The sequence below is a fragment of the Panthera leo genome, chromosome E1, assembly GCF_018350215.1.
Source record: "Panthera leo isolate Ple1 chromosome E1, P.leo_Ple1_pat1.1, whole genome shotgun sequence".
NCBI classification, from domain to species: Eukaryota; Metazoa; Chordata; class Mammalia; order Carnivora; family Felidae; genus Panthera; species Panthera leo.
Window position 1 is genome coordinate 17,128,744 of NC_056692.1, and position 26,286 is coordinate 17,155,029.

At 43.6% G+C, this 26,286-nt stretch overlaps 2 protein-coding genes across 4 annotated transcripts in view; one reads left to right on the forward strand and one right to left on the reverse strand.

Annotated features, from left to right (window-relative positions):
* The first annotated feature begins 667 nt into the window (after positions 1 to 667).
* Positions 668 to 9,519, forward strand: ABHD15 (abhydrolase domain containing 15). Its single transcript, XM_042916457.1, has 2 exons — positions 668 to 2,576; positions 5,449 to 9,519. Exons 1-2 carry the CDS (start codon positions 1,708 to 1,710, stop codon positions 5,972 to 5,974), a joined length of 1,395 nt encoding a protein of 464 aa, XP_042772391.1. The 5' UTR covers positions 668 to 1,707; the 3' UTR covers positions 5,975 to 9,519.
* Positions 9,520 to 13,023: 3,504 nt separating this feature from the next.
* Positions 13,024 to 26,286, reverse strand: part of TAOK1 (TAO kinase 1) — a 143,460-nt gene continuing 130,197 nt past the window's right edge. For all 3 annotated transcript variants that reach the window (XM_042916444.1, XM_042916445.1, XM_042916446.1), the window contains one exon: positions 13,024 to 22,383. In XM_042916444.1, the coding sequence (XP_042772378.1) occupies positions 21,922 to 22,383 (462 nt within the window). In that variant the 3' untranslated portion in view covers positions 13,024 to 21,921. The remainder of the gene's footprint in view (positions 22,384 to 26,286) is intronic.

A 26,286-nucleotide genomic window follows, 5' to 3' on the forward strand; every position in this document is an offset into this window, starting at 1 on the left:
GCTTGGGTGGGATCATGGAGCCAGGCGAAGGGCGGGAAGTGGGATCCCAGTGGACCGAGTGGCCCAGGAGGGAAGACGGGTACGCTCCACCCGCAAACCCGCTTCATACACGTCAGTGTGACCTGCAACTAGAAGAGGGGCAGAATCACGAAGTCCGAGCTGCGGGAGGAAGAGCGTCCCCGCTCTAGAGCTTCACCTTCAGCCCATTCCACTCGTGCCCTCGCAAATAGGGCCCGAACCCAGAGGAGCTTCGGTGGGTCTCAGGCCACCACCCTCCCTAGGCCCAGAAGTCCGTGGAACCTGAAGCCGGGCCTGGGGCTGCTTTGTTTCCCCCATGCCCACCTCCGCTCTTGTCGTCGTTAGTTCACCGATGGCTGGCATGTGCCCAGGGAGACATCTGTCACCGTGAGATGGAGTCACAGGCTTCGCCCCCAGCAGGGAGCGCTGGCGGGACCTCCCCTGCAGGGGGGCGCCGGTTCTGCTGTCTTCTTTCCAATGCCCTTCTCCTTGGCCCGACTCAGGATTTTGACGAAAGAAGGGAACGTGGGTGGAGGATGAGGGTTGAAATGACCAGCCTCAAATTAGAAGTGGAGCGAGAACGGGTTATTTCTAAATAGAGCAAGAACGTGACCTACAGGGGGATTTCTTACCCATCCCTCGTCCCCCCCCCCCCCCCCCCCCAGTTGCCAGTTACTGAACCGATGAAGGGCCTGCAATCTATCCCCTGCCATGGCCCCATCGTAGGGTGACAGGCATCCTTCTCGCAAGGCACCCGAGTGCGTCTTTTCCCCGAGTTTGGGGCTGTTGCTTCTGGGGAGGTCTTTTTCAGGGAGCGGTGTTGAGGATTTCTTCTATCTGAAGCCAGGCTCCTGGGGAACCCTATGCTCCCGGTGGGGGTGGGGGCGGGGGCGGGATAGAGACCACACGCTGATGCAGGCAAGGGAACGAGCCCCTTGCAGCAAACCAGCTGTTGGGCGGGACGCCGGCCCAGCCCTCGCTGGCGCTGAGCCGGACCCCCGCCCAACTGGGCTCTCGCGCAGTTGAGGGTGCCCGCGGGGCCGAGACGAACACACAGGTCAGAGAGCGCGGCCGAGCCTCGGGAGGGAGGCGCGGCTGGTGGCTCCGGCTGCAGCCGCCCCGCGGGAACGGGAGAGCCCGCGCCCTGAGCTGTGGTTTATGCACTTCTCCCTTTTGCTACTTCTCAACTGTGGCCCCTGAGGGCGCAGCGACTCAGGGTCTACCCTCGCAGCTACACACCAAGCGGGGCAGAGGCGAGGGGTCGGCGCGGACTCTGATGCTCATCCCCGAGTCCGGATCCTCGGTCTCCGAGTCTCCCCACTGTCTGCCGACAACACCCCACTCCTCGGGTCTCTGCCCTCCCCACTCCCTTCCGGCCCTCTGGCGCGTCCTCACTCCCTTTTTGTGGCCTAGGCTCCTTTCACCCTCTGCTTCAGCTTGTCGCAATCGCTGTACAAAGGGCCAGGGGCGGGAGTGGGGGGCGGGCGAGGGGAGCCGGGCCCGAACTGGCTGCCTCTGCGGGGCCACGGCCAATCCGGAGCGTCCACCCCCCACCTCCGCGCAGGAGAGCCTGGGGCAGCTGCCCGCCGCCGGGCGGAGCCGCGGGCAGAGCGGGGAGCTCGCCGAGGGGACGGCCCCGCTGCCTTCCACCCGCCGCCCGCTATCCGCCGGGGGCTCTCCCGCCTTGCCATGCCGCCGTGGGGCGCCGCCCTCGCCCTGCTCCTGGCCGCGCTCGCCCTGCTCGGCCTGCTCGCCCCGCGGCTGCGGCGCGCCGTCGGAGCGAGGACTCTGCCCGGGCCTCGCGGCCGGGACCACGAGGAGGAGGTGGACGGCAGAGGCGCCGCGGACGAGTTCAGCGACGGGCGTGAGCCGCTGCCCGGAGGGTGCAGGCTCATCTGTAAGCCGTCGGCGCTGGCCCAGTGCCTGCTGAGCGCCTTACGACATTCAGCAGCTCTGGAGCCGCGCCCGCGTTCCTGGCTCTCCGGGCCCCACCTGCAGACCCTCTGCCACTTTGTGCTGCCGGTGGGGCCGGGGCCTGAACTGGCCCGAGAGTACCTGCAGTTGGCGGACGACGGGCTGGTGGCCCTAGACTGGGTCGTGGGACCTTGCCCCCGGGGTCGGCGGGTCACCAACGCCGGGGGCCTTCCCGCGGTGCTGCTGGTGATCCCCAATGCATGGGGGCGCCTCACTCGCAACGTGCTCGGCCTCTGCCTGCTCGCCCTGGAGCGCGGCTACTACCCGGTCATCTTCCACCGCCGCGGCCACCACGGCTGCCCGCTGGTCAGTCCCCGGCTGCAGCCTTTCGGGGACCCGTCCGACCTCAAGGAGGCGGTCACTTACATCCGCTTCCGACACCCGGCGGCCCCTCTGTTCGCGGTGAGCGAGGGCTCGGGCTCAGCGCTCCTGCTCTCCTACCTGGGCGAGTGCGGCTCCTCCAGCTATGTGACCGGCGCCGCCTGCATCTCGCCGGTGCTACGCTGCCGCGAGTGGTTTGAGGCCGGCCTGCCCTGGCCCTACGAGCGGGGCTTTCTGCTCCACCAGAAGATCACCCTCAGCAGGTGGGTAACGGAGGCCCCAGCCAGGCAAGGGGGCAATAGAGGTCTTAGGGTGACCAAGAAACATTTCTGCCTAGTATTGAATCAAATAGGTTTAGGGCAGTTTGAGCAAAGTTCTCCTCACACAATTTCTGAAGCTGCCCTAACCCTCTGGTCTACACAGAACCAGGGAAACAGGTTTAAAAGCCATAGATGGGCTCGCATCGTTATGCTAAAATAGGGACTCCTGGCCTGGAGCGCGTGGCCTCACCTCAGCCCCAGCGTGTCCTAGCAACCTGATCACCTGCCCCACCTGTAGCAGAGGCAGCACCTGACATTTACCACTTAATTCACACAGTTTGTCAAATCAGCAAAGAGGCCTCTGGAAGCAATTACAAATGATTATCCAGAATGTTTCCTTCCAGTGTCTGAGACTGGAGGTGACAGGAATCAGAAATTTGGTGTTACGTGATTTTTAACATTCTTTGGACTTGACAAATGTTTTGCATATTCCTAGGTATATTGAATCCCAACATTTAAAGAATATGTCAACATAGTTTTTAAAAAAAGTCTCCAAAAGGAGAGCAATCTACCATTATTGTGACAGGTGAGACTTTGGCACTGAGAAGGCCTGATCGATGTTCCCACAGCAAATAACCACATCTCAGCATGCACCATTGCTTTCCTAGGAAATGGCAAAATGAGATCAAAGACATTATAGCAGAAAGTGTGGTGTGCAGAAAGACCTGGGATGTGCAGTCAGAACCACTGGGGTTCAAATCCTAGCACTGGGTAGGTGCTCAAAAAGTGGTGGCAATTGTGATTTCTCTTTCCTCTTTTTTTTTTTCTTAATTTTTATTTAAAAATTTTTTAACGTTTTTATTTATTTTTGAGAGAGAGAAAGAGAGAGAGAAAACGAGCAGGGAAGGGGCAGAGAGAGAGAGGGAGACCCAGAATCCCAAGTGGGCTCCAGCCTCTGAGTTGTCAGCACAGAGCCCAGCACGGGGCTTGAACTCATGAACCTCGACATCATGACCTGAGCTGAAGTCGGACACTCAACCCACTGAACCACCCAGGCACCCCTAAATAGATTTTTTAAATGTTTATTTTTGAGAGAGAGAGAGAGAGAGAGAGAGAGAGAGAGAGAGAGAGAGAGAGAAAGCACAAGCAGGGGAGGGGCAGAAATATATGTGTGTGGGGGGAAACAGAGGTTCTGAAGCAGGCTCTGTGAGCTGACAGTGGAGAGCCCAATGCAGGGCTCGAATTTGCTGCAAATACTTAACCAACTGAGCCACCCAGCTGCCCCCTCTTTCTTTCCTTGCCCCATTTTGTTGTGAGAAGGCCAATCCCTGAGCTCCACAATGGCCCAATGCTGTCACGGCAACCCAGAACTTGTGAGGAGTCCAAGGGTAAGGTGTTCTTATATGGCTTAATTGCCAGTTTCCATCCCCAAATGACCACCACCAGTGCTGACTCTGGGCACCAGCTGGAGTAAGGTGAGAGAAGTGGAGAGGAAGTCTGGGCCTTTAGGATCTGCCCTGCCCATGGAAAATTGGGATTGAAAAAAAGGGCAAACCTTTTTGAATGTTTGTAGGAGACACACATCCAAATTCAACTGGCTTAAGTTTGGACTGAACCACCCAAAAGACTGAGCTGCCTGTCCTGGCCCCCTTGTCAGGGTGCTGGGCTGTCTCCATGCGGGTGGAAACAGCAAAAATGTCCCTCTTCCCCAGAGCAGTAGCTCTCAGGCTCCCTTGTGGGAGGTTACCCTGTAAAGTAATGATACTCCCAGCCACTTCCTCTGCTGCTGGGCCCTCTCTAGGAATACCTGCATCACTGCTCAAGGTCACACTTATTTGCCATTATCTGGGCACCATATTAGGCTTTTTTTTTTTAAGTTTATTTATTTTGAGGGGAATGGGGTGGAGAGAGGAAGAGACAGAATCCCAAGCTCGAGGCGGGGCTCAAATTCACGTGAGATCATGACCTGAGCCCAGATCAAGAGTCTGACTCTCAACAGACTGAGCTACCCAGGCACCCCCAGCATATTAGCTTTAAAAGAAAAAAAAAAAAAAAAAAAAAAAAAAAAAGGCTAATATAACCTAAAGTAAAATGTTAACGATGGGGGATGTCACCTGCTGGTTTGGATAGTCTGAGCCAGGGAGCTCTAGCAGGGGTTCAGGAGGTGAGAATTCAAAGCAAGTTCCCTACAGAGGATCAGAAGTTGTGATCAGGAGGAGAGCTGTCACACTATGGATCATTAGCTGTAAAGTCATTTGCTGCCCCAGGGCTGGGCAGGTCACGTCAAGAGTGGCAGGCCTGGTAGGAACTGTGATACAGGAAAAAGGGAAGAGATGCACTGCTTGTTGCCCTGAGGAATGCCAGCCCACATTGCCAGACCTTTCCATTTCCCTCGAGAACCCAAGTAGCTGCCTTTTATGTACAACCTCCTGGTTTTAAACAATGACGAGGCACCTGGCTTGGTCAGTCGGCAGAGCACGTGACTCTTGATCTCGGGGTTGTAAAGTTGAGCCCCACATTGGGGTGTAGAGTTTACTTAAAAAAATAAAATCTTTAGGGGTGCCTGGCTGGCTCAGTTGGAAGAGCACGGGAGTCTTCATCTCGGGGTCATGAGTTCAAGCCCCACTCGTATAGTGGGTGTAGAGATTACTTAAATAAAACTTTAAAGAAAAAAAAAATAAAATCTTTAAATGATGACAATGAAATGCAAGTTTTAAAAAATATTATATGGCCAAAGAAGGTTTCTGTGGCCAGAATCTGGCCTGTGAACTCCCCCCCCCCCCCACCCCCCGCCTCCCCATTACTTCTACTATCAATTTGTTTTCTCATTCTTCCCTCTCCTTCCTACCTTCCCCGTTCACCTTCTTGCTGCCAGGTACGCCTCGGCCCTGCAGGACACAGTGGACACCCACAAACTGTTCAGGAGCCGCTCCCTGAGAGAGTTTGAGGAGACCCTCTTCTGCCACACCAAGAGTTTCCCCATCAGCTGGGACACCTATTGGGACCACAACGACCCCCTCCGGGATGTGGACGAGGCTGCCGTGCCCGTGTTGTGTATCTGTAGTGCTGATGACCCCGTGTGTGGGCCCCCAGACCACTTTCTGCCCACCGAACTCTTTCACAGCAACCCCTACTTCTTCCTCCTGCTCAGTCACCATGGAGGCCACTGTGGCTTCCTGCGCCAGGAGCCCTTGCCAGCCTGGAGCCATGAGGTCATCTTGGAGTACTTCCGGGCCTTGACTGAGTTCTTCCGAACGGAAGAGAGGATGAAGGGGCTGAGCAGGCGCCGAGCTTCATTCCTAGGGGGCCGCCGTCGCTGGGGAACCCTGCAGAAGCGGGAGGTCTCTCCCTCTTCCCATCTGGAGGAGATCTTTAGCTGGAAGCGATCGTACACAAGGTGAGACCTGGCCCAGGAACATCCCTAGTCCTGCACAGAAGAGCAGGGCTGGGCACACCAGAGTCCTGAAAAGGTGGTGAGCACTGAAGGCGGCAGGCGGTCCCAGCTCTTGGCCACTGATTCAGCCCCTTCTCTCTTGAACTGGTCCGTGGGAAGAGATGGGATTTCCAGCAAGCTGGTGCTCACTTTACCCGGAGAACACTCCTGCCCCAGGCTTTGCTCAACACATCCTGGCTCTTCCTGGTCAGCAGCTGGGCTGTCACTGTCACTGTCTCTGTCTCCTGTCATCAACCTCCTAAACCAAAGAATAGCACCATTTAAGCCATGGATTCAGGAGAAAATACTCTCTCACTCAAAAGAACTACAGAGAAAATGGGTTTATGTATGTCATCGGGGAGCTGTGTCCCACATAAATAATCAGCTCTGTGACCCTGATTCTTGATCTGGAGCCACTCACTGCAGTGAGGACAGGATGTTTGTGTCTTAGTCCCACTTCCCTCATTTGGTTCTGTGGTTGTGGCTCTCTGCTGACTTCATGCTGTGGCAGCTGTGGAAGCTCCTAGAGCGGTGTGGCTGCGTCAGTCTTGCGTGAGTGTGAGAAAGGCGGCAGAGGCAGTGAATGCTTGCTGAGGCTGGGGTGGTGAGGTTAAGGTATGGAGTGAATGTGTCTGTGCCTGGAAGACTGAGGTCCTGTCTTCCGGACTAGTTCTGCAAATCTTGGTTGGGCAGATCTGGGGCTTCAGGCGAGGACCTCAAGCCTAGAGAGATCGATGATTCTAGGAAGAGGAAGTCCTCACACACAGTCTGCCAGACCATGGTTCAAAGAGCCAGACACTTAGGTACTCTAGCTGCTCCCTCCAGTACCGTTCCTGGAGGTTATTCCGGAAAACCTTAGCCAGAGCTATTTTTCTTCTGCCACGTGGGCTTTCTCTAAGTGGCAAAAAGTATAAATCTTGTATCTTTGGTATTTTCTGGTTAGTTGCCCTCTTTTCTGACCCTACTACTAGTCTCTTCCTCTCCAGAGCCTGGAGAGACATCTGGGGCCAGGGAAAGCAAAAGTTCCAAGAGGTTGGCTGGTGCTGACCCAGTGATTTATGAGTATTTCCCATTACCAAGTTTTTCTGGTCAATTTATTCAAAAGGCCATCTGTGTAGATGTAGAAAAAACTTCCTCCTGGATCTGGCCACTCAGTGACTGGTTTTATGGTGTTTGGTTTCATGAGGAATAATGCTGAAGATCAGAGTAAACTAAGGCATCGTACAGATTGATCCGCACATCCTGGTTTGGATTAGGCCATTAAACAATAGGGCAGGCATCTAGTTCTATGTGTTGGTAAGAGCTTTGCCCTGAAGTTTTATTTTGTCATCAAGAAAGAAGACACCTGCTTTGACCCAAAGCTCCATCCTGGCCTCACAAACAGCAAAGCAATTTTAAAGAGGAGAGATGTTTAAGGCTTGATATGAGGAATTCCTGGAGCCGTAATTTTCAGGTTTAGATGATCTTAGTCCAGCCTTCTTCTTCTTCTAGATCAAATAGGAAGAAACTCTGAACTATCCAAGAATCTCCCCCGAAATGCAGACAACACTCAATTGTATCGAAAGCACATTATCCTGTCATGAAAAAATGTCTTCCCTTCTTTCTCATTTCTTGCTCCTCCTCCTCCACATTCCTCATCTAACATTCTTTCACCATTTTTGAGCAGGAGAAATAGCAAGGAACTGAAATCTAAAGGAGCCGTCCTACTGCTGGTTATCAGCCTCGGCACAGGGCTTGCTGAGCAAGAATTACTGACATCTGGCCACCCCTCTCCCCCAGCATCTGGTATAGTGGGGATTTCAATTAGTCAGGGTCCTGCAGTCCCACATGCAGGACCTAGGATCATTCAGAACTGCCTGCAAAATGGGAAGCAGCCCAGTGGTTTTTAAGCTCGCGGCTTACAGAGCCCCCAAGGGCTGAACTCTGGATTGTTTCTGATATCTGGTATCTGGCCATGGGACTCTGGTTCTTTAAGATAATAGCTTTTGGGGAAATTGTAGTTGGCTTTCTTTTCTTTTATTATAAGAAAGTAAGTTTGTGGGGGTGGGGTGCATGTACATACATATAAAAATTTCCTTTCAGTTGTAGCCCAGGCTTCATTAATTCCCTTCGACCCAGGGCCCTAATACCTAAACCCTAAGGTATTTCTCCTCCGTGTCCCTTGCGCCCCATGTGCTTATAACCTATCTCAGGAAGCTACTTCTTTCTCATCTTCCCATCACTGCTTTTTTCAGCTCATTTTGCCAAGAATGTGCAGCCCCTATCGGGGCAGGTTTGGGTGACCCTGTCCTTCAGTGTAACAATGAAGGAATCGCCCATATTGGCTCTGCATTGGTTAATAGCTAATTACATGAAACCAGCCAGAAGAACCCCAGAGAGAATATGTGATCCTTGAACGAAATACCAAGTTATGAGGTTGAGGAAGGAAAAACCAAACAACAAAACAAAACTAGCCTCAGAGAGGGCACCAGAACAAAAACAAAAACAAACAAACAAAACTGAGACAACCCAAGGAAGTACCTCTGAGTTGGGAGTTTTCCAGGTCTCAAGTCTTACATGATCCTCTCAGGCCCTCATTCACTTGCTTGCCTTCCTTTTGGTCTCTTCATTATTTATTAACACCTTCAAATGGTAAGAGAAAACAAAGAAACAAAAAAATTCCCCAAAACCCCATGGCTTAAAGGAGGCACGATCTCAGAAGTAGGCTGAGTCCTCTGTCTCCTCACATTGGATCAGAGTGCCAGGAAGCAAACAGTTGCCTCGGAAGGTTGAGTTCTCAGTAGTGAGTTATGATCTCTGATACCTAAGACTGTGCTAGCTAGAACTTAGATTCTCTTAAAGAGTTAGTATTTTATGTATTTATACGTAGGTGTCTAGGGGGGCTTGGCCAGAGACAGTATGAAAAACAAAGCACCAAATCCTCACTTTGAGGAGATATCATCTCTGTTTTGGGTGAAGGTATCCTTTCTAAGATTTGAGTACTGTTAGAAAAAGTCATGACACAGGAAGTATCATTTTGGCTTTATATATAACCTCAAAATTACCCCAGAGTCAGGATCTCCTCTGTACTTACTTTCCACCCAGACCACAAGAGCCTTTTTCAGTCAGCCACCCTTAGTAACGCCAAGGTATCTTCCTTTAGAAATGAACTTTAGCCTGCATTCCTCTCCCTGCTTAAACAAGCAGACACAATTGGCCACTTTGGTAAGACTTGGTAACAATGCCAATGAGTATTTGTGATTCTATAGTCAAGCCACAATGGATGGCATAAGAAACCTTCCCTAGTTATCACAGTTTTCGAGACAAGATTGAGAAGTTATATGTAGGGAGTGCCTGGAGATGGAATGAATGCCTCAGGAAGCAGCAAGTCCCACGAAACTGGTGGAACATGCAAGCTGGACTGCCATTTGGCACACATCAGAGAGGGGACATGTGCTGAGAAATAAGGGGGGGGGCCTAAATTAGTTTTCTTTTTTTTTTTCTTTTAATGTTTATTTATTTTGAGATAGAGACAACAAGCAGGGGAGGGGTAGAGAGAAACTCCCAAGCAGGCTCTGTGCTGACAGCAGAATATGTGAGATCTCTAAAACGTGAGATCATGACCTTAGTCGAAATCAAGAGTCGGATGCTTAAATGACTGGGCCACCCAGGTGACCCACTTTTTTTTTTTTTTTTAAGTAAGCCCTACACCCAATGTGGGACTTGAACTCGCAGCCCCAAGATCAAGAGTTGCCTGCTCTACCGACTTTGCCCCAAGCCAGCCAGGTGGCCCAAGGGTGATCTAGATTAGATATAAAGTCTCTTCTCATCTGAGAGTTGGTGAATTGAAATAATGCTAATGAGCTCGGTAAGTTGCAAAGACTTTTGGTTGGTTGGAATCAAGATCACAGACCTGTTCCAGATTCTGGGAATTGGTAGACATAAAGATTTTAATGAAAATAACCTTGCCAAGGGGCACCTGCCTGGCTCTGTTGGTGGAGCATGTAACTCTTGATCTCAGGGTTGTGAATTTGAGCCCCACGTTGGGTGTAAAGATTACTTATAAATAAAATCTTAAAAAAATAATAACCTTGCCAAAGTGACCGAGGATGTTTTTCAGATACCCAACAATTATACTCTAAAGTATCCAGGAAGCACTAAGAGTTTGAAAGAAAAATGGAATTTCATTAAAAGAAACACAAGACACTAACACATCAAAAATAAATGTCTCTAACCCCTCCGTGTCCAGCCTTCCTGTGTAATGACGTAATACCCTAGTACTTATCACCATTGTGGCCGAACAAAAACTTCTAACTTGTTTGCGTCTGAATAATAAATTGCAGTCTCCCTGCAACAATGGAATGTCATTATTTTTTAAATCTCCAGAAACAAAGGCTCTGTTTGTCTTCTGAAGTCCTATGTGTACTGAGCCATGCCTGCTTACCCACCTGCAGAGTTAACAGAGCCTAGCTGCACATTCTGTTTGCTGGCTGTTGCTTCACTTCTGTACATCTAGCTTTGTGTTCTCAGGCACATCCAGTGGCAGCTCTGTTTAATCAAAAACCAGGCCTCCTGCTCTGGGCTAATAATTTCCCAGCAAACTCAAAATTCCCCAATCAATGATACCTACAAAGAGATATTTTCCAGTGAGCAATTAGTTAACTTGGAATAGAGTACTGAAGAGGTAGCTTGGAGATGTGGGTTCTATTTTCTACTTTATCTGTGACTCATAGGACTTTGGGAAAGTTATTTTATAAGTTGTTCCACATAAAGAGATTGAGACTGTAAATAGGCCTTAATTCAGAAGGTCTGTTGGGATAGAATAAAATAATAAAAGTAGGTAGGTCCCCTTGTCCAAGTCTACTTAGTTTGTCAACCAGAGCTCAAAGACCTCTAGGATGAGGTGGCATTTGCCTTCAGACGGAATGTGTTCTCCAATTCTTACAAGGCCAAGAAGTTCCAGTTATTAATTTCATGGTAAAGCTAGGAAGGCCTGCATGAGCTGAGTCCTGGGCTGCTCAGTTGAGGGCAAACTCTCCCCACCCCCTGCCCAAACAACGAGTGCACACACACATTCTCTGATAACCATGTTATAGCTAATAGGTTGCACATTGGTTCATTTGTTCCAGCCCAAAACTGTTTTCCTAGTTCTTATAAATGGTCAGAAAAGACGTGGCTTTAAGATCTCATCATTACTGGTTATGGGGCTAAAGCCCAGACCCCAAATCAGTGCTGTTTATGCCATACTTTGGCTTTTCTAGTCTATCACTGGCTGAGATGACAGTAAATAATGCCCATTTTAGACTTCATAAAGCATGGTAATGAAAGGGGAAATAATTCGTCTTCAGAGCTGCTTAGTGCACAGCTCTGCGGGGAAACCACACACGTTAATCTATAAATGGCACCCGTAAGGTTATTGCATAGCCTGCACAGCCTCAACACCCTCAGCAACTCTGTTTTCTTCTACCATTAAGAACAAGTATCTGCAGATATAGTAGCAATTAAAGTCACTAATTGGCCACTACACATACAGAGACCCTCATTTTCCAGCTGGCATCTCTGAGATGCAAATGATAGCCTTAGCTTATCGCCACTGTGGCTGTGGAGCTAGCCAAACGCTATGGCAAATTTTTATTTATGTTCAAAATTCTTTTACAGTCAGGATAGGTTTTTACAGCTAAAGCATAGCTTAGAGCATCTTTGATGTGTTTAGACAATGACAAATTAGACATTTGGGTTGTTGACAGGGAATATAAGCTACAAGTTTTACAGTACTCTCCTTCCACTACAGTTTGAAGAGCCCAAATGTGGGGAGAATGAAGAAATTTTTTTTCCTTAATGTTTTTTAATGTTTATTTTTGACAGAGTGTGAGTGGGGAAGGGAGAGAGAGGGAGACACAGAAACTGAAGCAGGCTCCAGGCTCTGAGCTGTCCGCACAGACCCTGATGCAGAGCTTGCACTCAAGGACTGCGAGATCATGACCTGGGCTGAAGTTGGACATTTAACCGACTGAGCCACCCAGGCACCCTAGAAATCTTGTTTCTTAAACCTTTTTTGAATCCCTCCAAATTCTAAGTAGGAGGTTGGAAATGCTGGCCATAAGAGATCTGGGATCTAATCTTGGATCTCCTGCATAATTACACTATATAAAATGTTAATGTAGAAATAGCTCAGTATCAACACACTAGAAGTTAAAAAGCCGTGTTAAAAAGTTAAAAGTACTTTTCAGACAGTATTCTCTTCAATAAAGCAGGTAACAATTCTACTTTTTAAAATGACACTTAAAAGTTTCTAGTTAGGGGCACCTGGGTGGCTCAGCGGGTTAAGCGTCTCTTGGTTTCAGCTCAGGTCATGATCTCACGGTTTGTGGGTTCAAGCCTCGTGTCAGGCTCTGCAATGTCTGCGCAGAGTCTGCTTGGGATGTTCTCTCTTTCCTTCTCTCTGCACCTCCCCTGCTCACTCACTCTCAAAATAAACAAACATTTAAAAAAATGTTTTCTAACTAAAAAACATGAAACTCCCTCTCCCCAAATTAGCCTCTGGCAAAAACAGTCACTTTAACAGTGTTTTAAGCAATGGGGCTAGATTAGAAATTTGCCCCAAACAGGGGCAGAAAATATGATTTTCAAATTAGGGAAGGTAAAACCACCCAGATGAAATGACCTTTTGAAGTTCTGTACAAGGTCCATGAACCACATACATTCATGTGTCTGTGTGTGGTGGGAGGAGCTGCAGTTACACAGACTAGAACATGGGTCTGTATAAAACCGCAGAACCTGCACTGAACCACCAGAACCTAAATGAGGACCACCTCACACCCACAACACAATCAGCGACTTCATTCTCTGGGCAAAGAGAATCTGAGGCCATTAGACTGGAGGGTTTATGTCTGTATCAGGGAGTTCACTCTTCCCTGTATCTTACACATTTTTGTAATAGCCCCAACATCTAGCACTGTGCCTGAGATTAACAGTCACTTAATTGAAATATACTTTATCTTTTGGAAATAAAATTACTTTAAAAAACTAAGCAGAGACTCTGTGTACTAAAATTACTTTATTACAGTTGATTTTTTTTTTAAACATTTCCTTTGCTATGATACAAAGGATACTTACAAACAAAATATTACATATGACCTTGTTTTCGCTCTTATGTTCTGACAACTTGGTAACAGCTTTAAATGCACAATCTATACAATTAATACAGGTTATATATGAACTATAAGGTATGTTGAACCAGAAGAATACTGACAATATACTGTACAATAAGCCTTACCAGTTAGTGCTGCGGACCATTTCTACCAAAAGGAAAATGCACATCTGTACAGTCACCTTTACCAGCTGGTGCTGACAGTGAGGGAGAGGCTTCTTCCCCATTGCAACCCTTGATAAGCCTCCACTGTGGGCATCTGTTTGGTCCGAAAATTGAGAGGACTGTGTATATTTAAAATTAGTCATCAGTAAAGTGGCAGAACATCACTTTCAACATGATAATCTCTCACCAAAAAATCAGTCCTAGTTTTAAAAGACCACAAGTCCTTTGTCTACCGCGAAAACCCTACAGGCTCAAGGGCTTTGGGAGATGAGAAGATGAAGGCTGCCAAAAAAGGAGGCAAGAAACCAAGCCAAAATCTAGGTCTTGCAAAATCATCATTTTTCCCTTCACCAAAGGGAAGTAGAAATGTACAAATTCATTGATGAACCTCAATGATAACATATCAGTTAGCTGATAACCCTCATTTTATCTGGACCCCTGACTTGTGGGAATAACGGAAAGAGATCGTGAATAATATAAACCACTTTTAGAAAAGAACTTCTTGCTTAGTTAACATATTCCCGTTAGCCACCAGAGCTGGTCCTGGGCCATTACAGGTGTGCATTCATCTCTCAATGGTCTACTCGGAAATGATAAGGTTACAGCTTTTTTTCTTTTCTTTTTTCTTTTTTAAATAAAAAAGCAATTGACTGAAGCATTTTTCTTTTTCTTTTTTTTCTTTTTTTAGGTAAATAGCAAAAATAAAAATAAAAACCAACCCTGGCATTTGCACAAATGATGCAAATGGAGCGATGTGGCCTGTAAGGTAAGGGGTTAGTAGAAAGGAAGAGAGAAGTGAAGGAAATTCAGAGAAAACGATGTATTTTAACTTTTCTTAAAAATTTCTACAATACATGTGCAAAAAAATCATGCTGGTTGAGGAAAACAAAGGGAAATGAGTATATAAAACTAAAAACATAAATAATATGTTTGGATGACTGGTGAAAGCAGAAACCAACCTGGGTTACCAAAAGGATTATACATTCAAGATGCTCTTAAACCCAGTGGGATAACTTATGTTAAAACTGTGTTAATAGTTACGTTAAAAATCTCAAGTTTGTTTTTAAATCTTCACAATACAAGCAAAGCTGTTTTAAAATATACACTATACATATTTCTCAAAGTCTCTCCAACCTCATTAATGCGCATTAGGCTTTTTCATACACTAAAACAAGGGTTCTGAAAGCTAGGTTGCTCAGAGTAACCCATCCATTATTTAAATGTTCATTTTAAGTTTTAAATGGGTTAAAAATTTTAGCAGACTTACATAAATAGGATTTAGCAACACAAGTGTTAATTTAAAAAACTCTAAAGCATTTACAAATTATCTGGTTGGAACAGTCTGGGAAACGTATGTGCACTATTACTTTAAAATGTTATTTACATCAGACCATTGCTTTTGTAAAAATTTCTCTAAAAGATAAAAAACAAAACTCAATAAATTTGGAGCATTAACCTATTCTAACCTAGCACAGAAGGATCATAAAAGGAAAGGTAAAATACGAAGAAAATTATCTTCTAATAGAAACCCCACATATCCTCTCCACTTGGATTTTGCCCTATGAAACCACCTGCAACTCCTAATAGGCTCATATATCAAGTGTCAAGATAATGTGGTAAAATATCTTGTCAGATAAATTACTGGCCTCAAGTGGACTTTTTAAAAAAATTCTTCCACCTTGTGTCTCTGGCTTGGATTATTTTAGGACACATACATGTAATTAATTGGAGGGGCACTCTAAGTAGGCACAATTCCCATTTAATGTGGAAGAAAATGTGTAACACATAAAATGTTAGGGAGAAGGGTGGTGGTTTCTTTGATATTATGAAATGCAAGGAAGCACATTTGGAATGGGCACCAAAAAAGAGCTATCTGGCAACACACCAGGGGCAGCCAACATCTTAATAAACTAAATATAGTTGTCTATGACAACAAGGGGGTTAGAAGGGTCCAGGACAACCCTCTCCCACTGTTTGATATGTGCCAAATAGTCACATGGACCAGCCAGAATCTGAAAACATTAAGCAGTTACATCTTTTTAAATCACGTAATTCACTCCATGACCATGTGCAACTTATAGTAACAATAATGTTCATGCTGAGGCAATGTACTTGAGGGCTCAGAAAAAGCAAAATGTGCCACTGAGAGAAACCTGTTCCCATACAACTGGTTTTCATGCTTTCAAGTGGCCCTAATACACCTTTGAAGCTAAGCCAAGCCATGCAAAAGCAAAGAGTACACACTTTTCATTAACATTGGTATCTCATTTTGCTAAACTCCACTGACCTCAGAGTTGCCACTGAAACATATCAGTACTGAATGCATACAAACGACGGTTCACGGGTTTTTTAAAATGCATTTCCCTCGTCTATATTTACCAGCCTGTAATACCTTAGGCTACAAGGCATTTCAGAGAAAGGTTTAGTGGGGATAATGACAAAGGAACATATGCAATTCTGGAAATAGAAAAATACTCCAGAAATGGGATCAATGTGCCAGCAATTCACATAGTTCATTTCACTGAAAATTCAGCTACAGAGCCCAATAAACAGTTCCAAGCCATAATGTTATCACCTGCATAATTTACATAAACATTAAAACTCTTGCACTTTATAGACAAAACACACGTCTGTAAACATGGCCACTGGGGGAGGGAGGCTCCCTACCTCATTCATGATCGAAAACATGTAATCATTATATTAAATAAAATGACTTTGCTTCAAAAGATGTAAAACCTGACCGATTAAGCTTCACTTTCCCCTGTTCAACAACAGTTAAGCATTAATTCTAAAAATGTCACCTAGGATGGTTTCAGGATTAGATGCTAGGACCACAACTGGCAATGACAGCAACTCCTCTCTAGCTGGCACAGACTTATAAACTTTAGTACAAAAACAAAAAAATACAGAAACTAGGTCAATTTGTTAGCTACATATTTACAGATAATTACATGATTTTTCACTCATAATTGCTAAAAACTATGAGTGAAAAGGAAACTGTGCAGGCTGAATTACCCGTACTTGGGGGGGGGGAGGGGAGGGCTCCTTGGGCATCAAGACACCCTTTTCATTCATTCAGAAATCTCATCTTCTCTCCACTTTTCCATGGCAAACTACCTACAGATGTCCAGGTTGGTATATCCAGTGGGCATCCTGTTTCAGAGAGGATTCACTTTTTTCTACATTAAAGAAGAATTTCTTGTATATTTAAAATAAAAAAATAAACCCGACACAGACAGACACATACATACATGCAAAAAAAATCTCTCCGCAACTTCAAAAAGTTAGGATTGCTGGGAAACAGTTAACAGTGATGGTGACATAGGAAATGGCTCCCCAGTTTTAATTCTCCGCCTGTATTTTCTTTAAAGATATCTATTTTTGGGTGGGTGGGAGGGAAGTGCAAGTTTAAGAAACCCACAAGAGGCAGATAAGGTGCATATTAATTTATATTTCTTGTAATCTGAAGACTGTCATTAGGCCAAACGGGTTCTCTTCCTTTGTGAGTGAAATTTTGGAAATTTGAATATAAACGAGGGAAAACTTAGTCAACGTGACTTTCAAGGGGGCTACCGGAATTCAGCAGAAAAATATAAATGCACAATAACGGAAGAGTTCTCAGCTTCACTTTCTTTTTCTAGACAATATTTAAATAAAACTTACTTCCTTACAAATTAATAGTCATTTCCAATGCAGACCTATTGTGGTGATTTCATAAAAGTGCAGACAACATAACCACACACACAGCAAGACAGACTTCAATCAGTAGTCCTTGCATACAAGAGGCAAGTCTGCTAAGTGTACAGCACAGCCTTCATCCTTTAGGGAATCTGAGGATGGGAAATTTCCAGTTCTCAACTTAAGAGTAAGTGAGCGCCTTCTCAAAGGCAATGCTACAACCTCAGGGGCACTATCATGTTAGGTGAGGGAAAAGAAGAGAGACTTTGTCTCTCTTTAATAATGATCTGTATTTTGGTAAGCAGCTCAGAGATGACAGCCCAAGTTTTGGCTTTGTTCCTTAGAGAAGGTAGTTTTCTATCTAAGAAACAAGAACCTCTTCTTCCATCATTATAGGAGATTCACACTTCTATACCTTAAATATATTATTTTCTGACTTGAATACACACTACACACTTCACATTGTAAGCATGGGACAGAATGCAGGACCATATAAACCTCCCAGGAAAGGGTTGCTGTGTTGGGCCAAATCTGTGCTTGAATAGTAGTGGCTCAGAAGAGCTGGAAGGTGCATGAAGAACTTAACTATTGGCAAGCAAGAAGAGGCAGCTCAAGGGAGAAAGCCCCACACCAATACCATATCCTTCTCTCCCAGTGGCCATTTTCTGTTGATCTCACCGTTTAGGAGAACCTTAGATGCTTTAGCAGTAATTCCTTTCTTGGCTGTTTTGGTCCTTAGCAAAATGTGTAAGTGTTAGTATCAACGGAGTAAAAAGAGCAAGAGGATCAATGGCATCACTACTAAGAAATACACCGAGATCGCGCACATGGAGACTGTGACTTACTGGTTCTTTTCATCATCTTGGCAGAGGAATCACCACCAGTGTTTGTAATTTCCACGGTTCATTTCTCTCTGCACCACTTATCGTTTATTGCATCACAACACAAACTCACAGAGACACTAACTGGCTCCTCCCCTGGCATTATTTTACTGCATTGCAACTTATGGTTCCACATTTACTTAACTTTCTTTCCACCCACACAAGTGCTAAGAAGGGAGTAAAAAAGAAAAGATTGCATCTAATGACCACCTTCTCATAAATATCAACCCAGAATACTCATTCTTAAGAAACACATGCATTCTTGCCTTAACTGAGGACTGAAATAACAAAATAACAGAACCTTAAGCACCCTGATGGAAATGTACAGTATGAATTACATCCATCTATCTATACACACATATAGACACTCATATGTATATACAGTATATACATACAAATGATAATAACTATACCAAAATGTGCATATTTAACACAGTTTTAAAAAGCCAGTAGATCATGGTATAATACAATTTATTTCCACTAGTGAATGGCACAAATGGAGAAATGCAAAGGAGGTGTTTCAAGTACAATAGTCATTTTTTCACAGGTGAAAATAAACAGTATTATTCCAGTGTCCAACACAATGTATTCTATAAAAGTTTAAAATGCCAGACATTTAGTACTTAAAGAAGTAGAAAGTTACTAAAGTCAGCCTTACGGTCTGAGAAAGATACTCATAGAGTTTTCAATTTGGGGATGGGGGGTGAGGAAAAATAGGGAGGAGTGTCAAGGACAGTTTTAGTGTACTGAATGGTCTTGATGTCTAGGCAGCTGAAAATCATAATGACTTTGCTAAAAAGTTCAATTTATCAATAAACCCTTGGCTTTGGGTACCAAGCATATTATACCTGTGGGGTGGTTCAAACGCAGGACTATTCATTTCTAGGCATAGAAAGGACTAAAAGGACTGGCAGCTCTAAATAAAAACAATATAAACACATTTTCCAGCTAACATTCTCTATATCATGAAAATACTTTCAGATCCTACAATTTGGGGTTAGAGCTAACTTTAATAAGAAGAGAAAAAGTATGTGCAAAAGGAAGGAAACCCAATTAGGAATAATATATTTCAAGGTATGAGGTTTTGCATTTTTAAAATGCTAACTTAAAAAATGGGAGAGACAGTGAACACAAGAAACTTTTTACTGCCAAGCTCTGGATACCAGATATAGCATTTACAATGTTCTGATATGCTGGACAAATTTCCCATACTTTTTATTTTCTTAAATACATATATACCAAGTGAACACCAACACTGGGGAGGAGGTAGTATTAATTTGATCAAATGTTGACATTTGTACACTGACTCAGAAAGTGCCTGCTTCTTTCTTTAGGATCTCTCAAAACTTTTCATATTTTCCTGCTACAAGCTTTACTCTTTGATGATTCCTACCATGTATGAGATTCCTCAGAAGTCAGATCACACAAACCAATTAAGTGAAATTATTTTTGCAAACTATAAATATTTTAATTAAATTAACTTAATGGAATAATCCAGGTATAGTCATGACCTACATGAAAAACTGGCTGTCATGCAATTCAATCAGATAGATACAAAGCCCTACTGGACAGACATGCGGAGTCAGTACTCAATCACGATTCTAAAAGTATATATGAACTCAGTAACTCGATTTGACTAAGCCCACAAGTAGACTCTAGCATGTATCACGGGTAGTATTTTGGATTTTAAAGAGTTTCGTACGCAAAACTGATCTGCTTCCATATTCCACCCCCTCCAGTAGTACAGATTGGCCAGACTGAATGACAGTTTTTTGAAATATATAAAATTCCATTACATTTTTGGACATTTAATTAATTCTAAAGAGCTCTCCTATCATTTTCCTCCAAACAGGTATATATCTCAGTTTGTCTGAAATACGGTAATATTTTAATGCCAGAAAAGAGAGATTCAGAAAATCAGAAGCCCCTTTCATTAGATAGGACAAGTGCATGTTATGTTCACCTAATAACTAGTGATCGTGAGCATGGTCAAAAGGACAATGTATCATAGTGTTATCTGAAACACTGCCTAAACTGAGTGTGAATTCTACTGTTACCTTGGTTTTTTAAAAATTTACATTAAAATATTAATTTTTCTTCCAGTTACCTTTCAATGAATGCCAGAAACTCCTAAAGGGGAGGCTTCATGGAGATTGGGCTGACATACCTGGGGAAGACTTAAATTTGGTTGAGAAAAACCAAGATTTCAACAGTGATAGATTACTGTTTGGTCATCACTCAGGTCTAGGTGTCACTGAGACTTAGGGAATTCTAACTTGGAGCCCTCTGACCACATGAAAATGAGGACCCAGAGTTAGTAGCAAGGGTTCTTCAAGACAACTGGGGAGGGGGCAGGGCAATAACTTGTAAGAAACTCTGATCTGTCACTGGGAAGGACATTTTTTTCCCTTCAAGTCATACTCATAGCTCCTTAACCACCTTCAACTCAATTTCCACACTGGGTGTGGAATGCCAAGGAACATCTGACTTTTAGCGTTGGGTTGATCCTTCATTGCAAAACATAAAACAAAACAAAACATGCCCCTCTCTGGGGAAAAAAAAAGTTAGCTTTCATTAAGAGATTCCCTGACCACTATAACTTACTTAACCTTTTTTTTTGTCTTTTTTAATTTGCCAAACTTGATAGTTCCTTTTCAGTAGTACTTTAGCACTGAGGCTAGAGACTTCTGGAAGTGGTGTTTCCTACTGTGTGATGTTAACATGATGCCAAATGGTCACTAAGTCTCAAGGAACTAAAAGTTTGTAAAGTATTGCAGCAACAAAAATAGCCAAAAAAAAAAAAAAAGAAAAAGAAAAAAGAAAAGAGAGAGAGAGAGAGAGAGAGAGACACACACACACAAAAGAAAAAAAAAAGGACCTGCACATACAGCAAAATCTACAGTGGTGATGAGGATTAGTCAGCAGCTGGTAAAGTCATTGGCTCAGTGACTCCTGGTTCACTATGGCAACTAAATATTTAAATAATTGGCTATTCTACTTGTAAACAGGAAATCCCATAAGCCAAAAGGGGGAGGATAATCAAATTATGTCTATGTAGTGTAATGAGAATTCCAATGGATGGCAGTTTGCAAATATGGCATCCTTCAAATACCTCTGGCATTTGATTTGTATTGGCTATATGTCTGTTTTTGTACAAAGTAAAAGTACTGTTTGGGGTCTTGGGAGTTATAGAGCTTAGCTAGGATGAGATATCACAGTAAAAGCAATAAAACATTAGGATATATAGGCTTCATCTCCTCACTCTGCTGCTGAACATACCCACCACATGAACTTTCAGGGGCCTCTCTCACCTTCCAGTCTCCCCTTTGAAGGCTCACAGGTTTGTTGATGCAATTTCCACACAACTTGTGATCTCCTGAAGCACCTCCATCTCACCATGCCACAAAGAAGGCACAATTGAACGGACAAAACAAAAACAAAAACTGACAAACCTATGCAGCATTCAGAAAAAGAACTAAGTTGTTTTCTACTCTCTGTAAAAGTCAATGCAACCCTTTAGTGTTCGTGAATTTCTACTCTTTTACTCCAAATGAGGCCGAGAAGTCAGACCAATTTAATAAAGAAAATACACTGGTGAGGGAATACAGGTGTGTTTCAATAATCACTTGGTTCAACATATGCTGCCTGCCTGCTGTGAGTGGCTCATAAGAATTTGGGGTGTGGGGAAGGCTTTAGATCTTTTCACAAATTTCTTAGAATACAGTAGCCCCAAAGTGATGACTCACGCCACTATGCTGTATTCTATTTTTGCAGTGTTCAAAAATTACCCCCAATCTAGCCAATTTCTTTTTACATACACACAATTCCCCCTTTCAAAATTTTTCCAGAAGTTAAAGAACAAAACAAAACCCGGCAGCCAAATGCTATGACATCTCAATTAGTAAACACAAAACAGAATGCTTTACAAAAATGAATAAAATATACCATATGCACTCAGCGTCCACACTGTAGTACCCAAGTGAGGAGGCTGCTGTGATGATGTCTGTAGGCAGTTTCTTTTGGCAGACAGCTCCAGCGGAATTGCCACTCTCAATTATTAAGTTATGTATAAGACATGTGTGACCCATTGGATATTTGTGAAGTGACACTCGTGCTTCTGCTCATGCCCTGCTCTGTCCGTCCCCCAGAAGCTGTCCGCCTCAGAGCCTGAGGGCTATTGCGGACTCCCATACTGCTACCTCGGGGTACCCCTTGCATTGGCCCTGAAGGGTGACCCCATGGTTGGGGTCCACCTTGCATTGGATGGCCCCAAGCCTGTGGTGGGCCACCCATGGGATGACCCCAGTGAGGTCCTGGACCCCCAGTAGGATTATGAGACCAACCAGAAGCTCCCGGGTAGCTGTGGCTAAATGCCTCAGGGGAAAGATTGGAAAGGACCATGTTACTAAAACCTAGTCTCATGCTTTCAGAGTCAAAAGCTTCAATTTCTCTGGCTTGGCGCTCCAACAGACTTCTTATTCGTTCTGTGCGTTCATTCTGCAAAGCCAACATCTCTTCCTCAATCTGTTTGGGGTTGGGGAGGAAAGCAAAAAGAAAGGTGATTTATTTAAAAGAAAATCTATAAATTAAGGAAACAGTAATTACTCAGCTTTGAAGTGAATCATAAAATAGTTCATTCTGGCTATTTTTTTTTTAATTTTTTTTTTTTTTAAACGTTTATTTATTTTTGAGACAGAGAGAGACAAGAGCATGAATGGGGGAAGGTCAGAGAGAGAGGGAGACACAGAATCCGAAACAGGCTCCAGGCTCTGAGCTGTCTGCACAGAGCCCAACGCGGGGCTCGAACTCACAGACCGCGAGATCATGACCTGAGCTGAAGTCGCATGCTCAACCGACTGAGCCACCCAGGCGCCCCTCATTCTGGCTATTTTATGGATGTACGTTTAAAGTTAAAAAAAATTTTTTTTTAACATTTATTTATCCTTGAGGGAAAGAGAGAGTGTGAGTGGGGGAGGGGCAGAGAGAGAGGGAGACACAGAATCTGAAGCAGGCTTCAGGCTCCGAGCTGTCAGCACAGAGCCCGATGTGGGGCTTGAACTCACGAGCCGCGAGATCATGACCTGAGCTGAAGTCGGATGCCCAACTGACTGAGCTACCCTAAAGTTTTTTTGTTTTTTTTTTGAGAGTGCAAGCAAGCATGCATGTGAGTGGGGGAGGGACAGAAAGCAAGGGAGAGAGAATCCCAAGCAGGCTCCACGCTGTCAGCACAGAGCCCAATGCAGGGCTCGATCTCATGAGGTCATGGTGAGATCATGACCTGAGCTGAAACCAAGAGTCAGATTTTTAACCAACTGCGACACCCAGATGCCCTGCACATTTAAGAATTTAAAGAGATGTTGGGCACCTGGCTAGTTCAGTTTGAAGAGTATGTGATTCCTGATCTCAGGGTCATGAGTTCCGGACCCACACTGAATGTAGAGATTACTTAAAAATAAATAAATAAAAACTCAAAACAAAATTCTACAAAGAAATTAAAGAAATGTACTCTAGGAATCATGTACAACTTATTTTTTTTAATGTGTAAGATCAAGTTCTTTTTTAAAAATTAAATTAGGGGTGCCTGGGTGGTTTAGTCAGATAAGTGTCTGACTTCAGCTCAGGTAATGCCTTACGGTTCATGGGTTCAGCCTCGTGTTGGGCTCTGTGCTGACAGCTCAGAGACTGGAGCCTGTTGAATGTTGAATAAACATTCAAAAAACATTTTTTAATTAAATTAGATGATTTTATATTTAATATAGTTGATGTTACATTAGTTTCAGGTTAAAATCAAGTTCTTTTTTTTTTTTAATTTGGTTTTTAATGTTTATTTATTTTTGAGAGAGAGAGACAGAGTGTGAGCAGGGGAGAGGCAGAGAGAGGGAGATATAGAATCCAAAGCAGGCTCCAGGCTCTGACCTGTCAGCACAGAGCCCGATGCAGGCTCAAACTCATGAGCCATGAGATCATGACCTGAGCTAAAGTCAGGCACTTAACTGACTGAGCCACCCAGATGTCCCAAAGTCAAATTCTTAAAAGCAAAGGCAGGGGGGCCTGGCTGGCTCAGTTAGTACAGCAGGTGACTCTTGAGCTCAAGCCCCATGTTGGGTGCAGACTACTTTAAAAAAATAAATCAAGGTAATTATCATAAATGGCTATTAAATTCATTAGGTAAAAAAATGAATGAAAAAAAACGTGGGTAAGGGGAAACTAGCCCTATCAGACATCCCATAATGTCACTCTAATAAAATATGGTATTGGTGTGAAACAGATAATTAGTAAAATAGAATTAGAATGAAGATCTCAGTTTTCAGGCTTTTAATGCAAGACAAAAGCAGTACTTAATGGGAAAAAAATAATGGAAGCACAATTGGCTAATATCTAGAAGGAAATGGAACCCCATCTTAATACCATATTCTAGACAGACCAAAACTTTAAGTGAACACAAACAAACCAAAAAACCTAAAAAGTTTTCATTAAAAAGTTAGAAGATTCTATGGAGCTAAAGATTCATAGCTGGGTAGCCATCATCATCAGTTCTGAAAAACTGGAAGGTATTACAAATAAAGATAGTTGGCTGTATAGGATTTTTTTTTAATATTAAAAAATACATAATAGTCAATAGATAATGAAAAAAAAAAGGTTGATAGAGAACTCTTGAATGATCAGATGGACAAAACCTGAACCCACTGATCAATATCATTTAAAAGTGAGACAACTAGACATTATGTATCTCTTGATGTGATGCAAAAGGAAGTACACAGTAACCCTTATGAAAATTACCTGCAAAATTTTTTGAAAGAAAAGAAAGTTTAAATATTATCATGCCTCCAGATTTAATTACCAGTTTACAGGAAATATGAAGTAAAGGAGACAGGAATACATTAAATGACACCACAAAAATTAAATAAGTCAAATTCATATGTGAGAATTCCTACAGAGTAAATGATCCAATCCTCAGTAAAAAAAAAAAAAGGGGGGGGGGCAGGAGTGGTTACAGACTAAAAGACTTAAAAGATAATTAACCAGAGGTGCCTGGATGGCTCAGTTGGTTAAGCAGTCAACTCTTGGTCTTGGCTCAGGTCATGATCTCACAGTTCAGGAGTTCAAATTCCATGTCTGGCTCTGCACTAGTGGCATAGAGCCTGCTTGGGATTCTGTCTCTCCCTCTCTCTGCCCCTCCCCAGCTCACTCTCTCTCTCTCTCTCTCTCTCTCGCTCTCGCTCTCTCTCTAAATAAATTTTAAAAACTTAAAAAAAAAAATTAACCAAATGCAATGTGTAGACTCTGTCTGGGCCCCAATCCAAATAAACCAACTTAAGACATTTTTGAGATAAAAGGGGAAACTTAGGCACGGACTGAGTATTAAACATTATTAAAATTTTATTATGAATTTTCTTAGATATCACAATGGAATTATCATTATGTTAAATTCAAAAAGTCTTTATCTATATTTAGGAGTCAAATGATGGTATGCTGAAATTTGCTTTAAAATACTCCAGACATTCTTCCCCACCTCCTGCCTCCACCACATAAAGCTGTGGGTGTGGAGCAGGGGGACAGATAAGAAAAAATTAGCAAAATATTAGTAACTGTTGAAGCTGGGTGGTGAGTACTGGGAGATTCCATTGTACTAATTCCTACTTGTGTATGTTTGAAAATTTCCATAAACAGTTTTTAAAAGATAAAAAGAGATAAAGGAGCATTAAATCAGATATCAAGGTATTTGATGATTTAAGCCAACAGTCACTTCTCTGCAGAACTTTAATTCAACAAATGTTTAGTTCTTATGTATCAAGTTTTCAGAAGTACCCTTTTTAAAGAATATGAAGTTTAGCATGGGAGACACATGCAAATACAAAATCTCAATAGAATGTGGTAAGACATAATAACGAATTTATAAGGTACAAAAATAAAAAGGGATGGAGTGATTCACTCTATAAGGGAGAGAGACGAGGGCAAAGTATTCTCAGAGGAGGTGGCAGAAACTGGATTCTGAAGGAAGAAAACAGATCTACCAGGAAGACAAAGGGGAGGAAAAGATATTTTCAGCAGAAGGAACACGTGTAAGGGCATGAGAAAATGATAAAATAATAATTATTATGGCCAGATGGATTCCAGTAAGAAGAGTATGAAAATTATTGAACATTCTAAGTACTAAAGTGTTACAAAGTTTTACAGTAAGCATCTCATACCAAGGCTGAAGAAGAATTTAAGATTACACATGAATGCTTTTTCTGAGGGAAAGACATCAAATTGTTAACTGTGGTGATTTGAATGGTGGGACTAAAGACATCTTAATTTCTATTTATGTTTTTCTAAAGTTGTCAAGTTTTTTTTTAAGTTTTTTTTTTTTAAGGTTTTATTTTTAAGTAATCTCTGCACCCAACATGGGGCTTGGACTCACACACAACCCCGAGATCAAGAGTC